This window comes from Manis pentadactyla, chromosome 4 (assembly GCF_030020395.1).
Source record: "Manis pentadactyla isolate mManPen7 chromosome 4, mManPen7.hap1, whole genome shotgun sequence".
NCBI lineage: Eukaryota > Metazoa > Chordata > Mammalia > Pholidota > Manidae > Manis > Manis pentadactyla.
Genome location: NC_080022.1, coordinates 40,319,116 through 40,345,218, shown reverse-complemented (window position 1 = coordinate 40,345,218; position 26,103 = coordinate 40,319,116). Strand labels below are relative to the sequence as shown.

The 26,103-nt window shown below is 35.5% G+C and overlaps 1 protein-coding gene across 2 annotated transcripts in view; it reads left to right on the top strand.

Annotated features, from left to right (window-relative positions):
- Positions 1 to 26,103, top strand: part of FAF1 (Fas associated factor 1) — a 559,668-nt gene that overhangs the window by 268,052 nt on the left and 265,513 nt on the right. For both annotated transcript variants that reach the window (XM_057500197.1, XM_036892803.2), the window contains exon 7: positions 8,309 to 8,414. In XM_057500197.1, coding sequence (XP_057356180.1) covers positions 8,309 to 8,414 — 106 coding nt within the window. The remainder of the gene's footprint in view (positions 1 to 8,308; positions 8,415 to 26,103) is intronic.

Genomic DNA, 26,103 nt, shown 5'->3' with positions numbered 1-26,103 from the left:
CTTTAGGCTTAGGTGTGCTCCCATGTAGAGCAGTCCCTCTAAAATACCCTGTAGAGGTGGTTTGTGGGAGGCAAATTCCCTCAACTTTTGCTTGTCTGGGAATTGTTCAATCCCTCCTTCATATTTAAATGATAATCATGCTGGATACAGTGGTCTTGATTCAAGGCCCTTCTCTTTCATTGCATTAAATATATCATGCCATTCTCTTCTGGCCTGTAGGGTTTCTGTTGAGACATCTGATGATAGCCTGATGGGTTTTCCTTTGTAGGTGACCTTTTTCCTCTCTCTAGCTGCCTTTAAAACTCTGTCCTTGTCCTTGATCTTTGCCATTTTAATTATTATGTGTCTTGGTGTTGTCCTTCTTGGGTCCTTTCTGTTGGGACTTCTGTACACTTCCATGGTCTGATCGATTATTTCCTCCCCCAGTTTGGGGAAGTTTTCAGCAATTATTTCTTCAAAGACACTTTCTATCCCTTTCTTTCTTCTTCTTCTGGTACCCCTATAATGCGGATATTGTTCCTTTTGGATTGGTCACACAGTTCTCTTAATATTGTTTAATTCCTGGAGATCCTTTTATCTCTCTCTGCATCAGCTTCTGTGCATTCCTGTTCTCTGTTCCTGTTCTAGTGTGTTGTTCAGTGCCACTATTTCCTTACTTTTTTCCTCTCTGGTGGATCTATCCTTTGGAGTGAGTGGTGAGTTGAAGTCTCCTAAAATGAATGCATTGCATTCTATTTCCTCCTTTAGTTCTGTTAGTATTTGTTTCACATATGCTGGTGTTCCTGTGTTGGGTGCATATATGTGCTGGGCAGCTGCGCTCAGATGGGGCTTCTGATTCATGCCCGGCCACTGTGAAAGAAGCTCTTCCCTGCTTCTCTGGGCATGGCCCACCTCAGGCTGCTGCTCTGCTATTTTTTGTTTTGTTTTGTTTTGTTTTGTTTCCATCCGTGGCTTCTTGCATGTCATCCATTCTGCTTTTAAATCTTTCCAGAGATTGTTTTATTTCTGTAGTCTCCCTCCCTACTTTGTCCATTAGCTCTTGCATTTTCTCTGTAGCTTCATCTACATGGTTATGACCTTTATTTTGTATTCTTTTTCAGGAAGATTCATTAGGTCTATCTCTCCAAGCTCCTTCTCAGAGGTTGTGTCTGTGATTTTGGTCTGGATCAAATTCTTCTGCCTTATAGAGGTAGTTGTGGGGAGCTGGTCCATATGTTGGCTGGTAAATCATCCCTTCTTGCTAGTTTATGGCCTTCCTCTCCTGGGAGAACAGCAACCCCTATCAGCTTGTGCTGGGCAGCTGCGCTCAGACGGGGCTTCTGATTCATGCCCGGCCGCTGTGAAAGAAGCACTGCCCTGCTGCTGTGGGCGTGGCCCACCTCAGGCTGCTGCTCTGCTATTTTTTTTTTTTTTACAAAGCAAAAGACTTTATTCCTTATCTAAACCAACACATAAAAAAATCCTCAATAATAAACAAATCACATGACCTTAGTCAAGTCTTTCAATGAGGTCCAAGCAAGGAGACAGAGACACACAAGGAGAGGGAGAGGCCACAGTGTTGCTCAAGGCCATGGCATGGCTGGAGGAAACCCACAAGGCCTGGGGAGGGACAAGTATGGCAGCCAGAGAGGGGGGTGGACTTGTGAGGCATGCCCAGGCCCTGGCCCTGGCGGTGGGGGTTAGGCAGGGACCCAGCTGCTTCTCGGCCTGGGCTATTCGGTGGGTGAAGCAGCTGCAATCTCTGGTGAGCTGCTCCCCGGGACCCTGGCGGGCTTCCCAGGCCGGACCTGCCCAGACAGCCAGGAAATGGATGGAGACCTTCTCTGAGAAGTGTACCTTTCTGGCCCTTAGGGGAGTCTCAGGTCCTGGATTCTGGGTGGAGGTTTCTTCAGACTTGAGCCGCCTTTGCAGTTGGAGGGGCAGCCAAGGAGGAGCCCAGGGAGGTGGTGGCTTCTCCCCAGGTAAATAAATGGCCACATGGAAGGGACAGGGCTGGGCTTCTCCCAACTCAGCAGCTTGCCCTCCCTCTGTTTCCTCCCCAGGCGGATATACCCAGCCCCTTAGGAGGGTGCTCCGGGCCTGGAGGGAAGAACCTGGCCCTGAGTTAGCTGCCCCTGAATCTTCCTCCTCCTCCTCCTCTGTGTCCTCTCCTGGTTCATACACCCAGGCCCTCAAGAAGGCACTTGTGGATGGGATGGAAGAGGAAGCCTCAGCTCCTCCCTCTTCCTCAGCTGCTCCTGAATCACCGTCCTCATCTTCCTCCTCCTCTTCTGTGTCCTCTCTGGGCCCACACAGCCAAGCCCTGGTATGTGGGCTGGAAGGGAGACCCACAGGTGCCACCAAAGCACTGTCCTCATCCTTATCCTCCTGTGTGGTCTTACTGGGTCAATACTGCCAGGTCCTGAGCAGGAGCTTTTGGGCTGGAACTAGGTGTAGCTCTAGGTCAGCCTCTTCTTTCTCAGCCTTTTGGTCCTCCTTCTCCTCAGACTCCTCCCCTGAACACCGGAGGGGAAACGTGCAGAAGGCTGTTTATCACCGTGAGGGGCCTCCGAGCTGCGCTGCTGCCCAGGGGGTTAGGGTGCCCGGAGTTCCCCGGGATTCCCAGCTGCTGGGTTGATTGTGCCAGGGTGCTACCATCCAGCGGTGGGATCCCTGTACCTTTCAGACTTTCAATGGGCACTCACTTTTCTTTTTTTTCCCAGGGGCGCTGGCTACGGGGACCTGCTCACAGGTTATACTGTTCTTTTTCCCTAGTATCCAGCACCCCATGCATTGTATGTCTGCTCTCCCGGTGCGGATGGCTAGGGCTGGTTGTTTTGCAGTCCTGGGCTCCGTCTCCCTCCCCACTATGACTCCTCTCCTCCCGCTGGGAGCTGGGGTGAGGGGAATGACCCGGGCCGTGCCTTGTATCTTACCCCCTTCGTGAGGTGCTGGGTTCTCATAGGTGTAGATGTAGTCTGGCTGTTGTCCTGTGTCTTCTGGTCTCTCTTTTAGGGATAGTTGTATTTGTTGTATTTTCAAAAATATATATGGTTTTGGTAGGAGATTTCCGCTGCTCTACTCACTCCGCCCTCTTGGCTCCTTCCCCTTAGGTAGTTTTTTGATTACCCATTCAATTTCCTTGCTGTTGGTCTGTTCAGATTTTCTCTTCCTGTGTCAGTCTTGTAGGTTGTACTTTTCTAGAAAGTTTTTCCATTTCTTCCAGGTACCCAATTTGTTGCCATATAGTTTTTCATAGTGTTCTCTAATAATTCTTTGTATTTCTCTGTTGTCCATAGTGATTTTTCCTTTCTCATTTCTGATTCTGTTTATGTGTGTACACCCTCTTTTTTTCTTGATAAGTCTGGCTAAGAGGTTATGTATTTTGTTTTTTCTCGAAGAATCAACTTCTACTTTAATTGATTCTTTCTATTGTTTTATTCTTCCTGATTTCATTTATTTCTGCTCTCATCTTTATTATGTCCCTCCTTCTACTGACTTTGGGCCTCATTTGTTCTTCTTTTTCTAGTTTCATTAATTGTGAGTTTAGACTGTTCATTTGGGATTGTTCTGTACTGTCACTGTAAGATTTTAAAGTATGGGTACCCCTCAAAAGTATTATATTTTAAATATTCTAACAGGTCTCCTTAAAACTTATTTTTGCAATAAAAATTCTCACTTACCTTTCTAGTATTTAATATTCACTGTTCTCTGAAGTAAGGATTATTGTCCTTGAAGAAGAAACTGAGAATTTAGAGAGTAATTAACCTAAAATAGATCCTAGTATGTGGTAGACACTCAGTACGTGCTGTTTAAGGAAAGTGTGATAGACTTTTCGAGGTCAAACAACTAGAAAGTAGAGCAGGGATCAAATCTGGCTCTATGGCTTCTGAGCAGTTTGAAGCCATAAATATTTTTTCTTTTCACCTTACCCTCCCCAGTGCTGTTGAGGAATTGTAGAACTGGAGTAACTTGGTGTTCTTCTAAAGTAGTCTGGCAGTCAGTGCTGGTCCTGGAAAACCTTTCTACAAAGTTATTGCCCAAGTCTGCCAGTCAAGATCAAGAAACATATATGAGGAATTGTGTAAAGGCAAGCACTAAAAGTATTAAACATATGTGTAGATTCATATGTGAAGATAAAAGAGGATCTATATAATAATCAAGAGTTCTGGAATGTTGAGCTCCTTTGCCTATCATTTGAAATTCCCATAATGTAGGTCCTTAAGGTTCTTCAAGTTTTTCTTTCATAAACTCTTCTTAATGTTGCCTTACACATTTTCCTCATTGCTTTCTAAACCTTTCCCTATATTCTCCAGTCTCCATCAGTACTCAGCCTAGTCTGCGTCTGAACATCCTCCATATCTACTTGTCAAATTATCATCTATCCTTCTTCATATTACTTCAAAATACTTTCTCCCTTCTCCACAATTCTCACAACTGTTATAACCTGTCTGAATAGTCTTGAGGTCAGTCATTATGTCTTTTACTCCTGAATTGTTACAAATGATTGGAATCAAATAATTACAGAAAAATGAATGAATTGTGAATTCCTAACAGGCAGGAATCTTATTCAGCTTTGTATCCCCAAAGCAATCTAGCCATTTATTTGGGAGATAGGATGCTGATGTCTGAAGAACATAAAATCAAATATAGTTTAGAAACTGGGTTCCATCTTTTTAAAACTGTATAACCTTGGTCACTTAAATCTTTCTGAACTACAGTTTTGTGAGCAAAATGGCACTTCACAGGTAGACCCAAAAATATGAGTGCATTCTTTATATGCAGTTTGGAATATGCAGAGCTATTCCTTAACTGTTTATAGGATTGAATTGAATTACCTTTTAGTATGCTAGTTGCCAAGGGAAATACTGATGAAAATTATCTATTTACCCTCAAAAGGCTTATAGTCTTGAATTCAGGACTTCCACACATTAAACAAAGCAAACTGTACAAAACATGCTATAATTAAGTATTAAGTTAAGTATGTGACATAGGAATTCAGAGAAGAAGAAGTCTATAACAAATACAAACAATAGGCTGGAGAAACAGTGTCTATAATAAATACAAACTGTAGAGGAAATCTGTAATAAATACAAACAGAAAGCTGTGCAGTATTAGTGGGAGGAGTATGGGAAGGAGGATGAAAACAACTTGAGCAGAGAATGAAATGAGTGTGGTGTGGTGTTTTTGATATGGGGAAGTCAGCCATGCTCTAGAGCAGAAGCCAGATTTTGGTGAATGGTTGTGAAACAGGTCTACTTGTAAAAGGCCTTGAAACTCCAAGTAGGCTTTATATTAATTACTTGTCACTTCTGACTCCAAATTAATTTAACGTACACTTATTGACATTGACCCAGACCACTGTTTGAGTCTCACTATGCTCCTCTCATACCCTCTGATTATGGCCACAATAAGCTTTTAACAATTTCCTGAACATGGTCATTTTTTTGGCCATACTATACTTAATGTCTCAGCATCATTTGGCATAATTACTCATGCCCTCCTAATTGAAACAGTTTTTTTTACTCCCTTTTGACAGACTTTGACTTTTTTCTTATCTCATCATTTCTCAATCTCCTTTACATTGACTCCTCATTAATTTGAAAAAATAATCTGATCTCAAATTATTGGAGCACCTTACGGCTCCATCTTGGCCTCACTCCTTTTCTCTAAATATCTGGTTTCCATGGGTGATTTCTTTTGGCCACAAAAAAAATCTAAATACTTTTTTGTATGCTGTCACTCTCATGTTTGGAGCTCTCTTACTTCACCTTCAACTCTTACATACAATTGTAAATGCAGAGCTGTTCCTTAACTGTTTATAGGATTGAATTGAATGACCTTTTAGTATGCTAGTTGCCAAGGGAAATACTGTTGAAAAATTAGATATTTACCCTCAAAAAGCTTATAGTCTTGAATTTTGTATGCCTAATAGGTATCCTAAATTTAATATATCCAAAACTTCACTCCTCATTTCCCCACCTAGCCTGTTCCTACTCCAGATCTCTTTATTAAATGCAGTTCTGTTCTTCCATTTGTTTAGTCCAAAAGCCTTGGGGTTACACTTTTCTTTCACACTCCATTAGTAAGTTTATATGGCTTCTACCTATAAAGTACATCTGAATCTGACAACTCTTAATCATCTCCACTTCTACCATCCTAGTCCAAGCCACCATTGCTTTGTGCCGAGAGTAGCCTCCTGTCTGTTTTCCCTGCCTTCATTCTTTCCTCATTGGAGCCAGAGCAGCCAAAATGCCATATAAATGTATTTGTAAATACAAGTTGTATCTTAACCATTTCCCCTTGTAAAAACTTTCTGATGGCTTTCCTTTGCAATTACTATAAATAATAAATTCTTTACTGTGGTTTACAAGGACCTACATGATCAGACTTTTGCTATCTTTTTCTTACTGAACCAGCCTCAACTTAAGTGTCACTTCCTCAGAGATGTTTTGCTCAACTATTCTGTTGAAAACAATTTCCTCCTTCAGCCTGTCCCTCTATTAACTTTTATTTTATAATCCTGTTTTATTTTCCTCATAGCATTTAGCATTCTCTAAAATTATTCATTTACTTGATTATTGTTTGTCTAGAATGTAAATTTCATGAAAGAAGAGACAAAATTTTTCTTAACCACTGTCTCTCTAGCAAGTAGAACAGTGTTATAAATATAGGTACGTGCTCAATAAATATATATTAATTGACTGAGTGATCATGCTTTGTTCTTCCACATACTATTTCCTTGTCTAAAAAGTGCCACACATTTCTCTTCCCCAAATAAAATAAAAATTTCATCTCTGTGATAAATTCTAAAGTCCTACTTATCCTTCATATTTCAACCTTTATTTTTCTTTTTCTCTGAAGCTTTTCTTTAACCCTTTTCCTCTCTCACTGAGGCAGAGCTAAGCACTTCCTTCTCTGTTTTCATTGTACTTTTTTTTTTTTCAATTTCTCTACTGTCCCTATTAACTTATACAATGACTGTTTATCTGTCTACCCTTATTAAATTGTAAAGCTCTTCATGGATAGAAACTACGTATTATTTGGGTTGGTTTCCTAAGGACCTGGAATAGTGCAAGGCATTGCATTAACATTGACAAATAGATGAATCAAAATCAAAATCTTAATTCCTGTAGTTTTCTAGAAGGCAACATTGCAGTGTGAGGTGTAAAGATGAATATATCTCTTTCCTTCTGGAAATTCACAATTTACTTATTATTCAAATAATATTTATTTGTAGTGTGCCAGGCATTATGTTTAACAGCTAAGCATACAGTGACATAGGTTCCTGTCTAAAGAAGCTTTATTTTAGTGGGGCATCATTTCCTTTAATCCATAGTATTTCATGCTATATGTTGGTGTTTCCTGTAGTTAACCTGTGAACTCTATGGGAGATAATGGGGCAGACATTGTTTAACTGCCTAATTCTAATCTTAAACTTCATGTATGTTTACCACATAGTTACACATTGGCAAAGGAGGAGTGATAAACTCCAGAACCATAAAGCACACCCAGAATATTTTACTGATTCTGTAAGCATGGCATAATTACCTGGTGGCTGCAGTATAGATTATTCACACATAATGGGGATAGAATTTTATTTTTAATGCTGATAGTGCTTCTTAATATTGTCATAAACACATAGAACCATGACTTAAGTGTCTTAATTTTTGTGGCTAATTTAATTTACTCTTTATGGTTCTGACACATTTCTAATACTTTAGAACTTTGGCATAGAGTTTAGTGTTGATATATATCTCCAGTTTCTGAATTCTGTATATTCCTAAGTCCTAAGTGAAAACACAATTATTTTGAAGGAATTTGGGTATAGCAATTAAAGTTCTATAGATTTCAACATCTTCTGAATTTTGACTGAAGCCATATTTCTATTCTTACACAACATTCATGAATATAAACAATAGTTTCGTATTTCTGTTCTTCTAGAACATCAGTTTCACTTCGAATTGAACAGAGCTTTTGAGTATACATTTTAGTAACATATTTGGAATTTGATACAATTGATAAATCTGGTTCTCTAGGAGGAAATATATATGCAAACTAGCATATGACTTGTAGAAAATTCTTATGTATGCAGACTATTTAGACTCAAGTTTAAGAACACCTTGGTAGAGAAGGAGTTAACAGGTTAGCTCCCCTCGGTTGTTCTCAGCATGCTCTCTTGCCTTTAGGAGCTGAAAAGATGATAACATTGGGCCCGGACATGCCTGTGTGGAGGTTATGGTACTCCTGGGGTTTTTGCAGCTTGGTGTAAAGCAAGCTAGAACTTGTTCATCTCAAGAGTTCCTTGTTTTTCTTTCAACCCTTTCAGTGCCCTGCAGGAGTCATTAAATCAAAACTTCATGCTGATCATCACCCACCGAGAAGTCCAGCGGGAGTACAACCTGAACTTCTCAGGAAGCAGTACCATTCAAGAGGTGAGTTATGTCTCACAGCTAAGGAATAAAGGTAGTTCATTATAGCTAATGTTGACCCTGTTAAAAAGGGCCTATCTGTTCTGGTTGGAAACTCTCTTTATGTTTCATTATTGGGTTCTTAATTTTAATTAACTGGAGCAACAATAATTACTGTAGATATGATGACTTGACCTAGAAAGATGGATGTTGTAAATGAGAGCTCTTGATAATTCTTAAAATAGTCAACTTAAAACCCTGTTTAAAAATAACTCATTGTTACATATTTCATGATTTTATAGTAATTATTCAAAACACTAATTTGGCAATTGTTGACAGCATGCATTTCGAACATGCTTATATTTTATTTGAAAGGTTGCCTTCAGATATATTATTTATAACGTGTACCTTGCCTTTTTCCAAAAGGAATTTGAGACAGCTTTTCTTAAGCAGATCAGTCCCAGCCTTGGGCAGTTTTCCTGAGATGCTGTTGGAGACTGTCAGTCATTTAGCTCAGAATATCCAAGAAGAGTCTATTTATAGTGTCAATATTTTCTTCAGTGTGGCCAACCAGGGCCACTGTTTCAAAAAAGAACCTCCCCCAAGAGAGAAGTACCTTCTTGCCCATGGCCCCAACCACCTAAAAGCCAGTAATTTATCTCCATGGGGGTAAGATGTGTAAGGCTATGATAGCACTTGTGTTTAAAAGCATTGAAATGATGATTATGTCACATTACCCCTTATAAGTTGTCAAGACAGCAATAATTTATCTACTGATATTTTTATAAAGAGAATTAATTATGCTTAATCTTGGATTATTTCACAAATTTTTCTTAGACCACATTGACTATAATAATTAATGTCATATTGAAAGAACAAGTTGTTTTCACCCTAATCATTTTTCAGAAGTATATGAATTGTTTCAGTAATAGCTAGACTATTAATGGTTTCCTTTTTTCATGTTATGTCAATGAATTTCAACTTGTGAATTTGACATAAATAACTGAATGCTTGAAGTTTATTTTCTGTTTATCACTTGAATAGTTTGTTGACTAGTAACTAAAATCTTTAAAAAATTTTGTAGCCACTAATTTGACTCAAATGTTTGAGGTATTTAATTTCTTTCCAGGATTTTAAATATATTAACTGTCATTTCATTTTGAACCTCTATAATGGATATTTGTCTAAATTAAAGTTTTTAATTCCTTGAAATATTACCATTGTTTTTACATTAGAAATAATGTTTATAACTATGGCTCAATTGCAGAGTTACTGTGGGAACTTAATGATAGTAAAATTTTAATTACTGAATAAAATTAAATACAGAAAATTTAGTTTCAAAATAATAACTCCATTCAAGAAAAGCAGAGGTAATGAGTCAATTCCATTATGTTGTTGACTTACTTTTTTTAATTGAAGACTAGTATAATACATAATGGATAAATATCGACTGATTTATTTTTCTTTCTGATTGAGATTTTTATAGCTAATATTCTACCTTTTTGTTTTTCACATTTCCAGTTTCCATAGTTTGAGTGTATTTCAACTTTCTCCCAGAAGAGGGCAGAAAGGACTATTAAACTGATAGTCTAAAAATGCATTCAGTGTTTTCAAATTAGCTTCTCTTATATTAACAAAAAGGAGCATAATGGCCAAGTTATTGTTTGATTTACAGATAATTGGCATATTGCACGGAGGAGACTTAATTTCACCCTTTTAAATTAAACAGGGAGATTTAAAAAGACATAAAATATTCATTAATGTTCGGTGATTATAAAGTAGTGGCATATATTTATTTTGCCTTTATTACTGTTTCGATGGGAAAATACTGCAAATATTTCCGAAATCGAGTTGGCCATACTGACAAGTTGAAATGTTTAAGCAGCGTTAATGCAATCTGCTCACACCTGATATCCTATGCAGAATGATTCAAAATGACTACATCAATTATTAAAAGAAATATTTAAAATTCTGTAAATGTGCCATTGTGTGCCACAGTTGGCTGAAACTGTTCTCCATGGCTTGCTATGTAGATTATCAAATATATTTTAAGCTTCAAGGACTTGAAAACACTAAATCTTTTTCATACTATTTTCCAAATGAAAAATGTCCCAGGAATGTTTTTGCAAAGACAGATATTCCTCTGTATTTCTTGGCAACGGTTTGGTTTCTTCTTTTTTTTCCTATCTCTTTTTTTTTTTTTTTTCCAGTTGATTTAAAACAGTATTTTGAAATGCTACTTGCCAGGAAAAAATAAATGCCGTTGTTTCTAATATCAGTTGCTTTTCTGTGAGTAGGCAGGTACACATAGGCTCTTTTATTCTGTACAGTTTAGAAAAGGGACATAGATTATACTCTCTAGGTCTAGAGTTGCACTCTGTAGGCCAAGTCCTATGACTCTTCTTCAACTTGTGGAATACCTGGGGGGGTTGGTTTCAGGAGGATGAGATGCTCTTATGCTACAGCCATGTAACCCACAGTGACACTTCAGTATGTGCATTTTTTTGTCGTGTGATTAAAAATCAGTTTGCAACACAATAAAAATAAAATCTTGAAATAGTTTTGCAGTGTTATTTTATAAATGCTAGAATTTTTACTATTAATGTGAAAGCTTAATGATGCCATATATCTTAAATTATAAATTAATTTCTGTCAGTTTCAGAAATTTCATTTCAATGTTGCTTAATAGGTTAAAGAATGAATTCTAACCAACATATGAGAGAGAGAAAAAAACCTGATATTTTTTCCCCAGAGTAGTATGTTGTATGTTATTTTTATTGTAGGTGAAGAAAAATACCAGTTTTGAGTATTTTTAATTTTTGAAAGCCTTGCATTTTTAAAAGAAAGCTTTTGTAATGTTTTTCTTCCAGAGGGAAATTTCTATTAAATAGGGTTGAAAAAGGCACTATGATTTCAACTTTTAATTAGATGAAATACACTTTTTAAAAATACTGAATTAGGAAATCGAACTTAGATGCAGTTTGAATTTCAAATAAACTGTTCAGTGACCATATGTTCATGCAACTTAGTGGTGATAAACCCATAGTTGTACAAGTGTTTGTTCATTCTGCCTCTGTGGTCTCCTGCTTCACAATGAATGACTTATGTCCTTTGGGTGTTCTAGATTTTAATTTAAGCTGGTTAGATTTTGAGAATTTTTTTTTTAAGCTCTTTACAAATCCTTTCACTTAAATTATCCTCCTACTTGAGAAAAGGTAATGATAGTATACAAAGGTCAGAATGGAGAGTTGCAAGTAGGCATAAGAATAAAAATCCTTTCTCTTTTACCATTATGACAAAATAGTGCATAAAAATTGTCAAATAACACTAATTTTGTGACAGCTTGTCTTTTTACCTTTTTGTGTCCCAAATTACTTGTCACACTTTAGTATATTTCCTTGAAAATTTGAACAAGCTTACCTATTTCAATGAATTTTCTACACTGAGAATTCAGGTTTATAAATAGTTAATTGTACAGATTCTAGGAATTCTAATACTATTAAAGATCTGTGGTTGCATATATATGTGGGATTGGTTAAATTAAGGGAAAAAAGATTGATTTGCCTACTTGCATATCCTAACCCCAGGTGTGGAAAAAGATATAAAGTCCCTGAAATCAAGCCAACTTTTCTTGGAAACTAATTCTTTTTGTCCCTCTTACTATTGCAAAAGCTATTAGGCAAAATATCTGCTTTTCTTTGTAGATGTCATACAAACTTAAGGAATACACATATGACCCAGAATAACAATGATAAGAAATCTTAGTATATTTGGTGTGGATTCACGGAATATTACTTATCCATTACTTTGAGAAGCACGATGAATAGCTATTGGTATTATGTAAATCCTCTTCCAAGTTTCACTTTACCCTAGAATTCTCACTCTTCTTATTAATGCTGATTTTGTTCTTAATCAGAAAGAAAGGGGAAAATTTACAACCTATAAAGGTGTATTTTGAATGGAATAGTAAAACATGTTGCTACTAATACTAGTGATTGTCAAGTAAGAAGCCACTAGTTTGAATTAGCATCAAGAAATGAACTAAAAAAAACACATAAATCATACCAATCCTTAAAAAGAATCTTAGCTAAGTAATTGTGAAATCATGAGGTTAATTCTGATTTTGTAAGTTTGAAACTCATCTTGGTTTTTGTGTCTATTTTTCTACTTGAAACTTTCTCAACTTGTTTGACTATGATGTATTTTGAACTAGCTTCCTTTAATGTTGGAGGTCATTAGCAGTAATTAAATATGTAGTCTTTTACAGATTGTTCTAATGAGCAATTTTCTGGTAGTGGATTGACTATAACTTCTTAACTAACCATTTCTGTAAATGTTTTAAGTATAGCTGGGTTTTGTTGATTTGTTTGTTTTTTAGTTGGTTTGTTTTCCATTATAGAGAAGGTGGGGGGTGCTGGCACAGAGCTGAAGAGTAGGGTAGCTGAGAATGTGCATATGCAAGGGATAAATTAAATTGCATTTATTTAATTAAAAGTTTTAAGTGGTTTATAGTTACTGCACAATAAATGGCATATATAAGCTCAATTAGAATGGACCCACTTAATTAGCATATATCATAGCTTTATTTTTAAAAATTTGAAATCACAAATGACATCTTAGCAAGAATGAAAGAGATATAATTTCTTATGCAACTGGGCAGTGAATTCAAGCCTTTTATTCAGCCTTCAGAAAAGGAGATTATGAGTTTCTTTTAAATATGTATGTATATTACTAGTTGCAAGATTATTTTATAACTGAGATCTGTTGAAGTCATACCACTTCAAATGAACAAATCAGTAACGACCATTTTATAAATGTTGAGATTTTCTGCAATTCTTAACAAATTATCTCCTTAAGAAGTAAATTTAAATAATATTTACAATACTGCCATTTGGAACTGACAAGTCCTTTTCTTTCTCTGAAAGTATTTAGAATATTGGAAATTTTTTTTTTAGCCCATGTATTTCTTCACCAACATTTCAAGAAGATAGAAATGGTGAAATTTCGTTAAGAATTAAGGACAATGCTTTAGTCCTTTCTTACTTGAGATATTATGTGTATCCTGACATCTTCTTGGCTGACCATGTTTCATAATCTGTGATTTGTGTGTTGGTAGTTTTGAAATGCGTGGGTTAAGAGAAATGATGTTCAGTTATCAGAAACTAATAAACATAAGACATTTTTATATGCAAGAAAAGGCAGAGAGTAAATAATTGCACTGGTGACCAATACTGTAATAATCCTGTTTTACAATATGCACTTGACAGGTTGTAATAGTGCTAATTGAAGAGACTAATTCACACTTGCTTCATTCTATTCAAAGGCAAAATCAGCAGCTTGTTTTGCTTTTGACCAGATGGTCCTCATGAACACCTACTGTGCACTTTAAGTGCTTTACTAGAATTACAAAGGCTGGGGGCTGCGTTCGACTCCAAATGATTTGAGGGGAGAGAGAGGGGAAAAAAAACCTCTGTGCTGAATGGATTTGGTGCAAGTAAATTAATTCTAGTGGACCCATTACACACTGAGCCCCCTTTTCAAAGCTCTGAGCCTCCTCGCTTGCTCTGTAGCAATGAGAAAGAGAAAGAGAAAGGCAGATTACTGCAAACAGAAATAAAAAAAGGGGGTATGAAAGGGAGAAAAGAGGCCTTGAAGCCTTTCATATCATTTGAGTTTTTCAAGTGCGTTATTTTTGGGGAGGGTGGATATATGAAAAGCCAATTGGAGTTTTTTTTGTTTTAAAGTGCGCTATTTAAGCACCATGAATATAGGCGCAAGAGCAACAGTTGACTGAGTTTACTGTGGTGAAGCTTTGTGTCCGAGGATGAATCAAATTCATTATATTCAACTCTTTGTGTTTTAACATGAATGTAGGGTTAGTTTCACAAGACTGTGTCTGTTTAGGATAATTATAATTTAATATTTTCCTTTCATAAAGTTATCACTGTAGATGTCTAAAATTTTAATCAAAGCAGATTTTGTACATTGACTGTGAAGCACCCTGACAGTTTAAAATTCAAAGGAAAGCTTTTTTAGTTTTCAAAAGAAAAGAAAGGCTCATTCTAATGGCATTGAAGCAGAGATTATTATAACTAATTAGAAGTCACACATCTGTTAGCTTTTCGTTTGTGACTTATGCATTTTTTGAGTAAAATATATACTTTAAAATAATATTGCTGTTATTGAGTGAACCCAAAAGAAAAAATGCATTTAAAAGAACCATTTATTTGAACCAACCATTTTTGCAACTATCTACATGGTCCCATAAAAATATGTAATGTATTAAAATCCATTAAATGTCAATTACAATTGCATAAATAATAACCTTAAGTTAGAATATACTTCCCAAGAAAATATAAGCAAATCCAGTTTTTACAAATTTATAGTTATTCTTATCCTTAAAGCTACTCGTATACAATATTGTAATTTGAAATACACTGTAATTCTTATTCTAAGCTATGGTAAGATACAAGGGATCACATCTAGAAATACGTGTAGGTTGTTTAGTATGTTTTCATACTTCTAAGTCTAATTCTCTTGTGATACAGTTTTGTTGCATGGTTGACTTTTGTTTGATGGCATATATTACTGACACGGTAATTCAAGGCCATTTTAATTACAGCTATTCGCCAAAACTACAACAAAAAACATACCAGTGGCATATAACTTAATGATAATTGTAACCATTTCATAGGAAAGATTGCTTCCAAGTTTGGCTGATCTCTTTAAATGAATGTCTAGAATTTATATTTAAAAAGTCATAATGCACCAATGTGGTTTATATAGAAATATGTTTTAATTATATTCTTAGAAAGTAAAGTATAGAAATGCGTAAACAACCACAGAAAATATTTGAGATTTTATTTCTCAAAGACTTAATGAAGAGGGTAGCATGCCTTCTTTGATATTTAAAACAAAATTTCATTCATTTCCCATTTACATTGTCATTACTTTGGAACTTGTTCATTGAAATACAAGTTGTGAGGTGGAAAGGAATATAAGGAGAATCTCCAAACCTTCAACCAACAAGACATGTAGTGAAATTTATAAGCAATGAATTGTTACTGAATTGATATCCTTGGAGAGAAACGGATTTCAAGAAAAAATTTGAATGATTAGGAAAAACAGTGAAAAACAAATTTTTTTTGCAGCAGCAGACTATTTAAAATAAAGGTGAGACTACCAGATTCTCTTTTTTGTAGGTACCATAAAAATCTATCTTTAAAGTCAGAACCACAATTAGCAGAAGTGTATTGATCATTACCATGCAGTCACTTACTTAGGTGAGGCTGGTTCTTTGGTTTCACAGACATGGTAGAGCCTTTCTCCTCATGAATAGGAGTTTATTTAAATACTAAATTATTAACTCTTAAGATTCCTGAATGCCAGACAAGGTTCTCTCGTAGGGTAAGAGCTGGAAAAGGCTGTAATTTCTTTATAGACTTAATTAAGTACCATGCTACATAAACTGAGAAATATTTTAATGTTTAAGTATTCTCGGACATAAAATAAGAATAATAATCTCATTCTTCCCCCTGCTGCGTGCCAGCAAAAATAAACAAACAAACAAACAAAATCCCCAAACGGAAGTAAACCAAAGGATGGGTAGGTGAATATAAAGGGATCGTAAACATAAGCTACACCAAGATAAGGTATATTAAGATGAGGCCTGCATATAGAAAATCACTTACAAGTTTACCCTTATATACCAAAGATTACTTAGCTATAACCTCTTTTACAACATCTGCTTAGGTTGATTTTTCTTTTGTCTAATGTATTTTGTATATGACTTAATACTATCTAGTCAAAGAGTTATTCTTTTTCAGACATATTTGGTGTGGCAAATACACGTTCAAAAAAGTCCTATTGCTCAATTTAGGGCTATATTACCATATCATTATTCTCAATATAAATTCTTTATTTAAAACTTTCTGAAGAGAAAAACAGCTTTAAAAGCTTGTAGCAAACATTTTCTATAAATGACAAAATGTATTCCTTGCTTTGTGGTCATTGCGTGACCAGACAATTGAGGACTGGATTGTTTTAAGGTTTTTACAGCTGCAAGGCAAAAGCATCTGCTCATTGCAAAGCCGGCATTGTTTAATTTTGACACTGACTTTTCCATGTGTCTTGTACCAAGCACTGGATTAGATGCTGCTATGATGAAATTTGTTTTAAGTTGCTCCCAAAGTGCAGCTGTCCCCATATATGGCCTTGTAGCTTAACCAAAACAGACAGACATAGGATCAATCAGAATCTTTGTACAGGGTCACCTCACTAGGTTAGAGGGGCTCAGAGGAGGAATGTTAATGATATTATTTATTGTGAATAACTGCAAAATTAGTTTCCAGGCTGATATAGTATATGTAGAAGCAAATCTCCCCCACCCTCTTTTTGGGCAATAGAACCATTATTAAATATTTAGCTTTTGAACAAGAGTATAATGGTCAAGTATTAAGGTGTCTGTGTATGCATTGGGCAGTATTCTTCCATAGTTAATTGCAAGAAAAATGATCAGTTTATTGGTCACTAAAGTAGTAATTGACTGAAAATAAATCTCAATCTAAAATCGCTCTGCTAAAATCTCGGAAAGTGGACATTTTTATAGAATGATAATTTTTCTTTAATGTTTCAAGTGAATGAAAAATGAAAGAGCACCTCACTTCCTGGGTTTCCTGGGATTGTGTGAATTTCTACCCAGCTGGTCCAAATTGATTGATACAGGGCCAAATATTTGTCTGCCTACATTTCAAAGTCTATAATTTGCTAATGAATTGTGGTAATATTCTTTCATCATACATGAAAGATTTAGCCAAACAATTTGCTAAGTATGTATTTTGATCATAAAATTTTTGGACTTACACCAAGCTTTACATCTATTTTACAGCTAATACATGAGGGTGGAGGGAGAACAGGGGGAGAAATAATACTGAGCATGTACACTTGATGGAAAGGGATGAAGGAAACAAGAGAGAAGAAGGTACTTTGGAAGAGTAATGCTGGGATAGTTCTGTGAGTGACACTGGGAAACAAATTAGATTTGTCCTTAAGAGGGCAAAATAGAATTTTTAAATGCCAGCAGAGTTTTAGCCTGCAGTGTCCAGAAGTATGGTCTCCATGCTGACAAAAGAAAAAAGGACTCTTCCTTTTTGGCTACAGCTATTTTAAACATTGAGTATGGAACTTCCTAGAAATTTTATGATAGAAAGTTGAATGTCCACAATTTAGAAGCAATTGAAGGCCTAAGAATAAAAGCCAGATGTTTGTTGGGGTTGATTTAGAGACTTAAAAAAAAAAAGTGAAGAAATTAATGTGATTCAACCAATTCCAGAAAAGGTGAGAAAGGAACCTCCTAGTTAAGCTTTTGAAATGACTATAGGTATCCAAAAGAATACTTTGTCCAAGACTGTACAAAGGAAAATGAGTCTTATATTTATAAGGGGATACTTACAATTAAATAACCTCTGTTTGGGAAAGTGCAAACCATATTTATATATTTTGGGATAAGTACTCTACATGATTAGCTGATAGAATGAGAGAACAAGAAAATGTTCTAAATTAGACTTTATCTTGTACATGTAATTTCTCTTTCATTGTTAGAGATTAAGATGCCACGACTTCCTACTTGACTGATATATTCTGAATTGTTTTCAAGTTGCCCATGAAGAGAATATTTAATAATATTGAAAAATTTACCTTGCCTTGCAAGCAGGTAGTTAAAAAAAAAAAGCAGTTAGCTTTAAAAAAGAAAAACCATATTATAAAAGAGACTGAACCTTCTATTTCATAGATTTTAAAGATAACAGCTCTAAGATTTTTACATACCTGTTGAAACCTCTTGAATATGTCTCATTTCCAGAGCATTAATTTGTATCCATTATGTAATTCTCCTTTCTTTTCTGGTAGAGCTAAGCCTGTTCTGAATGTTAGTACAGTGGATGTCTATCCAAGCTGGCACCATTGGGAACTCAAACTATTTAAAGAAGTTAAAGATCTATATATCAAGCTATAGCTTTATTTCAGATGAATTGAAGTCTTGTTTTACACATTGACTTTATCAACTTCTTTCATTCTATCTTGCTGACCTTTTTTCTCTTTGATCAATTTGATACTTGTCATAATTTTTGTAGGTATATTGTTATTGTATTATGGTAGTTCCCAAAATAAATATAGAAGAAATCCTGTAATCATGATGAAGAAAACAAATAATCAAAATCATGCTTAAATAAAATCAATTGTAAGGGAATAATTAGTGTCATTCCAAATTCTCTTTGTAAAATTGCTAACAATTTTGTAAAAATTCAATTTCAAAAACAAATATTCGAGTTACAGGTTATATATGTTAAATACAAAATGCTGTTGCTGTTTGTTTCTAGTTCTTTTGGTATTCTATTATTAAAAGCACTTTACATGCCTGCCTTTGCCTCATAAAAATGTGAATATTTCCTTCTAAGAGGTATATTTGTAATGTGCAATAATAACAATTATAATAATAGAATGTAGTTATGTATCAGTTCATTTCTGTTGAATCAGGAAATCCTTTATCCTTCACATTGTGAACAAGGAAATTTTAATAAGGTGCTTTTAAAAGCTGCTTTTTTTTGCAAAACATTTTGTTGATAACAGATATGAGTATTGATTACTTTGCTTGGAATTTGAAATTTTGGAAATATAGTAAAATGTCTTAAGAATATTGGTTTCTATTGGTGATTGTAATTTAACATTTTATACCTGATTTTTGTATATAAAGAATAGAGCAATATGTGAAGCATGACTCTAAAGTAAATGTGATTGATGTATTAATGTGCATATATGTCATAAATTTAAGTGAATGTTGACACCTTCGAATTAGTCATCTTTTTTTGTTGGTATACATATCATCTATTGCTCAGAAGTTATTTTAGATTTCCAGGAACTGACTTTAGAGACTGTGGTGTACTTTTTTTTTTTTTTTAAAGTGACCTCATTCATGGCCAGTCTTTTTCCTATAAAGGTAGAAAACTAATTTGTTGAAACTGCCGAAATAATTTTAAGCCAAATGTTGGGAGACAGGTGTTTATTCAGTGTGAGTAGTCGAATTTGTGGTTATTCGGGGTAGGTGTCCTTTCTTGAGCTCCTCCTCTCCCTGTGAAAATATGTTTCTCATAGCATTTATCACACTCATTTGCCATTATCTGTTTATACTTATTTTTTCCCCCATTAGACTAAGAGCACATTAACAAAAGAAGTATCAAATTCATTTCTCTATTTCTAGGCCTACCACTAAGTTTGTCACAGAGTTACATGTGCTTAATGAATGGCTGATTTTAAGAAGAAGAATTTATAAATCAATGAGATTACTGAAGGCATTTGCAAAAGTGAAGTTTTCCAAGTATTTTAAACATGTCAAGTATTAATGTTAACATAAATATGTACTTTCTCAATGGAATTATTATGAAAGGATCTCTCTGATTGGGTTGTATAAATTCTCACTTGTTCAAATGGTATATTTATATATTATGTGGCATATACTTGTTTATATAGTATATATACCATTGAACCTAATATACACTTCTATTGCAGCACTTCTGTCCTTTCCTTTGTTTCATATTTATTTTCCTTCTCCATGGTAGGCTCCTTGGGGGTGAGATTTTAGTCATTTCATCTTCATATTTATAGCATTAAATACAGTACCAGCACCTTTTAAATGATTTTTGAAATGAGCAAATACTTACATGAGTCAGCATCTCGTGGTTGAAAGAAATTTGGAAACCTGGATTCTAATACCTGATATTGTACTTTCTAGCTATATGAGTTTAGTCAATTCATTTAACTTGGGGTTTGCATCATCTATGAAAAATAGGAAATTATTTCAAAAGATTTTTCTAGTTCTAAAGTTGGTGGTTACATATGAATTTAGAAGTTTCAAGTGCTTCAAGTGAATGTGTGTGTCAGGGTGGGCGGATAGAGAGACTGGTCAAAAGGCAGTCCTTGTGTATGTAAACATGTATATATGCCATTGCAGAATGTGAATATCCCTTTAATCCTTTAGGTAAGGTTGAAAATACAATCCTCTGTTGTCATGGTGTTTGAGTTTTTATAATTAAGATTTTTCTGAATAATAAAGAATTTTATTTTTATCTTAAAGTAGACTTTTACAAACTTATATACATATCATGTAACAAGACTTTAAACGTGGATTGCATAAAAACAGCAATTCTTTCTCATATATAAGAAGGTTTTAAAAATATAACATGCAATAAAAGTTAATTAATTTGATGGCAGTATAATATTGCCACAAGGATAGGCCTTTATACCAATGGAATAGAGTTGGAAGTTCAGAAGTAAATCCCTTATACTTAAGGTCAACTAATTTTCAACTAGGTTGCCAAGATAATTCAACATGGAATGAATAATGTTTTCAACATACACTGCTGGGACTACTGGGTATCCACATGCAAAAGAGAGAAATTGGACTACTCCTTGGATCGTATATATTAACCCAATTGTATTAAAGACCTAAATATAAAAGCTGAAACTATAAAACTTTTAGAAGAAAATAGGAATATATCTTTGTGACATTGGGTTAAGTGATGGTTTCTCAGATAAGACACCAAAAGCACAAACACAAAAAGAAAAAACAGGTAAATTGGACTTCATCAAGATTAAAAACCTTTATGCCTCAAAGAGCACCATCAGTAAAGTGAAAAATCAACTCACAGAATAGTAGAAATATTTCCAAATCATTTAGTGGTGAGACTTACATCTGGAATATATAAACAGCTTTCACAACTTAATAATAAAAAGACAAATAATTGGATTTAACAATGGCAAAGGATTTGAATATAGATATTTCTCAAGGGAAGATAAGCACATGAAAATTGCTCACTATGCTTAGTTATTAGGGAATTGCAAACGAAAACCAGAATGAGATACCATTTCACACCACTAGGATGGCTTGAATAAAAAAGTGACAATAAAAAGTGCTAACAAGGATGTTGAGAAATAGAACCCTCAGACATTACTGGCAGTAATGAAAAATGATACAGTAGCTTTGGAAAACAGTTTGGAAATTCTTCAAAAACTCAAACATAGAGTTAACATGTGACTCAGCAATTCCACTCCTACATTTATATCAAGGGGATTGAAAATATGTCCACAAAAATGTGTATATGAAAATTCATAGCAGCATTGTTCTTTATTTTTTTTAACTTCTCTCAGTGGTTTTAATGTAAACATTTTATAGCATAATATCTTTGACAAAGCATACAGATCCTGTGTACAACTCCACAACTTTCATGAAGCAATTACAAATCAGCACTCAAATCAAGAAACAGAATGCGGCCAGCACCTGAAATTCCCATGCCCCCATCCAGTCACCATCTGTCCAAGGATGGCCACTCTTCGAATGTTAACACCAAAGACTAATTTTTCCTGTGTGTGAAACCTCATATAAATGAATCATAGTGTACGTACTATTCTGTGTCTAGCTTCTTGGGCTCAAAAAACGTTTTTTTTTTTTTTTGCTCTTGGATTTTACTTTTATTGTTGTTGTTATCATTAATCTACAATTACATGAAGAACATTATGTTTACTAGGGGCTCCCCTACCCCAAGTCCCCCCAACAAACGCCATCACAGTCACTGTCCATCAGCATAGTAAGATATTGTAGAATCACTACTTGTCTTCTCTGTGTTGCACAGCCCTCCCCTTTCCCCACCCCGCAAATTATACATGCTAATTGTAATACCCCCTTTCTTCTTCCCCACCCTTATCCCTCCCTACCCTCCCATTCTCCACAGTCTCTTTCCCTTTGGTAACTGTTAGTCCATTCCTGGGTTCTGTGATTCTGCTGCTGTTTTGTTCCTTCAGTTTTTCCTTTGTTCTTATACTCCACAGATGAGTGAAATCATTTGGTATTTGTCTTTCTCCGCTTGGCTTATTTCACTGAGCATAATACCCTCTAGCTCCATCCATGTTGTTACAAATGGTAGGATTTGTTTTCTTCTTATGGCTGAATAATATTCCATTGAGTATATGTACCACCTCTTCTTTATCCATTCATCTACTGATGGACACTTAGGTTGCATCCATTTCTTGGCTATTGTAAATAGTGCTGTGATAAACTTAGGAGTGCATCTGTCTTTTTCAAACTGGAGTGCTGCATTCTTAGGGTAAATTCCTGGAAGTGGAATTCCTGGGTCAAATGGTAAGTCTATTTTGAGCATTTTGAGGGACCTCCATACTGCTTTCCACAATGGTTGAACTAATTTACATTCCCACCAGCAGTGTAGGAAGGTTCCCCTTTCTCCAGAACCTTGCCAACATTTGCTGTTGTTTGTCTTTTCGACGGTAGCCATCCTTACTGGTGTGAGGTGATATCTCATTGTGGTTTTAATTTGCATTTCTCTGATAACTAGTGATGTGGAGCATCTTTTCATGTGTATGTTGGCCATCTGAATTTCTTCTTTGGAGAACTGTCTGTTCAGCTCCTCTGTCCATTTTTTAATTGGATTATTTCCTTTTGTTTGTTCAGGTGCGTGAGCTCTTTATATATTTTGGATGTCAAGCCTTTATCAGATCTGTCATTTACGAATATATTCTCCCATACTGTAGGGTACCTTTTTGTTCTATTGATGGTGTCCTTTGGTGTACAGAAGCTTTTCAGATTGATATAGTCCCACTTGTTCATTTTCTCTTTTGTTTCCCTTGCCCAGGGAGATATGTTCATGAAGAAGTTGCTCATGTTTATGTCCAAGAGATATTTGTCTATGTTTTTTTCTAAGAGTTTTATGGTTTCATGACTTACATTCAGGTCTTTGTTCCATTTCGAATTTACTTTTGTGTATGGGGTTAGACAGTGATCCAGTTTCATTCTCTTACATGTAGCTGTCCAGTTTTGCCAGCACCATCTGTTGAAGAGACTGTCATTTCCCCATTGTACGTCCATGGCTCCTTTATCGAATATTAATTGATCATATATGTTTCCGTTAATGTCTGGAGTCTAATCTGCTCCACTGGTCTGTGGCTCTGTTCTTGTGCCAGGACCAAATTGTCTTGATTACTGTGGCTTTGTATTAGAGCTTGAAGTTGGGAAGCAAGATCCCCCCCACTTTATTCTTCCTTCTCAGGATTTCTTTGGCTATTCGGGGTCTTTGGTGTTTCCGTATGAATTTTTGAACTATTTGTTCCAGTTCCTTGAAGAATGCTGTAGGTAATTTGATAGGGATTGCATCGAACCTGTAGATTGCTTTGGGCAGGATGGCCATTTTGATGATAATAATTCTTCCTAGCCAGGAGCATGGGATGAGTTTCCATTTGTTAGTGTCCTCTTAAATTTCTCTTAAGAGTGCCTTATAGTTTTCAGGGTATAGGTCTTTCATTTCTTTGGTTAGGTTTATTCCTAGGTATTTTATTCCTTTTGATGCAATTGTGAATGGAATTGTTTTCCTGATTTCTCTTTGTATTGGCTCACTATTAGTGTATAGGAGAGCCACAGATTTCTGTGTGTTAATTTTGTATCCTGCAACTTTGCTGTATTCTGAGATCAGTTCTAGTAGTTTTGGAGTGGAGTCTTTAGGGTTTTTTATATACAATATCATATCATCTTCAAATAGCGACAGTTTAACTTCTTCTTTACCAATGTGGATTCCTTGTATTTCTTTGTCTAATTGCCATGGCTAGGACCTCCAGTACTATGTTAAATAACAATGAGGAAAGTGGGCATCCCTGTCTTGTTCCCGATCTCAGAGGAAAAGCTTTCAGCTTCTCGCTGTTCAGTATGATGTTGGCTGTGAGCTTATCATATATGGCCTTTATTATGTTGAGGTACTTACCCTCTATACCCATTTTGCTGAGAGTTTTTATCATGAATGGGTGTTGAATTTTGTCAAATGCTTTTTCAGCATCTATGGAGATGATCATGTGGTTTTTGTCTTTCTTTTTGTTTATGTGGTGTATGATGTTGATGGATTTTCGAATGTTGTACCATCCTTGCATCCCTGGGATGAATCCCACTTGGTCGTGGTGTATGATCCTTTTGATATATTTTTGAATTCTGTTTGCTAATATTTTATTGAGTATTTTTGCATCTACATTCATCAGGGGTATTGGTCTGTAATTTTCTTTTTTGGTGGGGTCTTTGCCTGGTTTTGGTATTAGGGTGATGTTGGCTTCATAGAATGAGTTTGGGAGTATTCCCTCCCTCCTCTTCTATTTTTTGGAAAACTTTAAGGAGAATGGGTATTATATATTCCTCTGTATGTCTGTTAAAATTCTGAGGTAAATCCATCTGGCCCGGGGTTTTTTTTCTTGGGTAGTTTTTTGATTACCGCTTCAATTTCTTTGCTGGTAATTGGTCTGTTTAGATTTTGTGTTTCTTCCTTGGTCAGTCTTGGAAAGTTGTGTTTTTCTAGGAAGTTGTCCATTTCTTCTGGGTTTTCCAGCTTGTTAGCATATAGGTTTTCATATTAGTCTCTAATAATTCTTTGTATTTCTGTTGGGTCTGTCGTGATGTTTCCTTTCTCATTTCTGATTCTTTGATGTGTGTTGATTCTCTTTTTCTCTTAATAAGTCTGGCTAGAGGCTTATCTATTTTGTTTATTTTCTCAAAGAATCAGCTCTTGGTTTCTTTGATTTTTTTCTATTGTTGTATTCTTCTCATTTTTGTTTATTTCTTCTCTGATCTCTATTATGTCCCTTCTTCTGCTGAGTTTAGGCCTCACTTGTTCTTCTTTTTCCGATTTTGATACTTGTGACGTTAGACTATTCATTTGGGCTTGTTCTTCCTTCTTTAAATATGCCTGGATTGCTATATACTTTCCTCTTAAGACTGCTTTTGCTGCGTCCCACAGAAGTTGGGTCTTTGTGTTGTTGTTGCCATTTATTTCCATATATTGCTGGATCTCCATTTTAATTTGGTCATTGATCCATTGACTATTTAGAAGCGTGTTGTTAAGCCTCCATGTGTTTGTGAGCCTTTTTGCTTTCTTTGTACAATTTGTTTCTAGTTTTATACCTTTGTGGTCTGAAAAGTTGGTCGGTAGAATTTCAATCTTCTTGACTTTACTAAGGCTCTTTTTGTGGCCTAGTATGTGGTCTCTTCTGGAGAATGTTCCATGTGCACTTGAGAAGAATGTGTGTCCTGTTGCTTTTGGGTGTAGAGTTCTATAGATGTCTATTAGGTCCATCTGTTCTAGTGTGTTGTTCAGTGCCTCTGTGTCCTTACTTATTTTCTGTCTGGTGGATCTGTCCTTTGGAGTGAGTGCTGTGTTGAAGTCTCCTAAAATGAATGCATTGCATTCTATTTCCTCCTTTAGTTCTGTTAGTATTTGTTTCACATATGCTGGTGCTCCTGTGTTGGGTGCATATATATTTATAATGGTTATATCCTCTTGTAGGACTGAGCCCTTTACCATTATGTAATGTGCTTCTTTATCTCTTGTGACTTTCTTTGTTTTGAAGTCTGTTTTGTCTGATATTAGTACTGCAACACCTGCTTTTTTCTCCCTATTGTTTGCATGAAATATCTTTTTCCATCCCTTGACTTTTAGTCTGCGTATGTCTTTGGGTTTGAGGTGAGTCCCTTGTAAGCAGCATATAGATGGGTCTTGTTTTTTTATCCATTCAGTGACTCTATGTCTTTTGATTGGTGCATTCAGTCCATTTACATTTAGGGTGATTATCAAGAGGTATGTGCTTATTGCCATTTCAGGCTTTAGATTCATGGTTACCA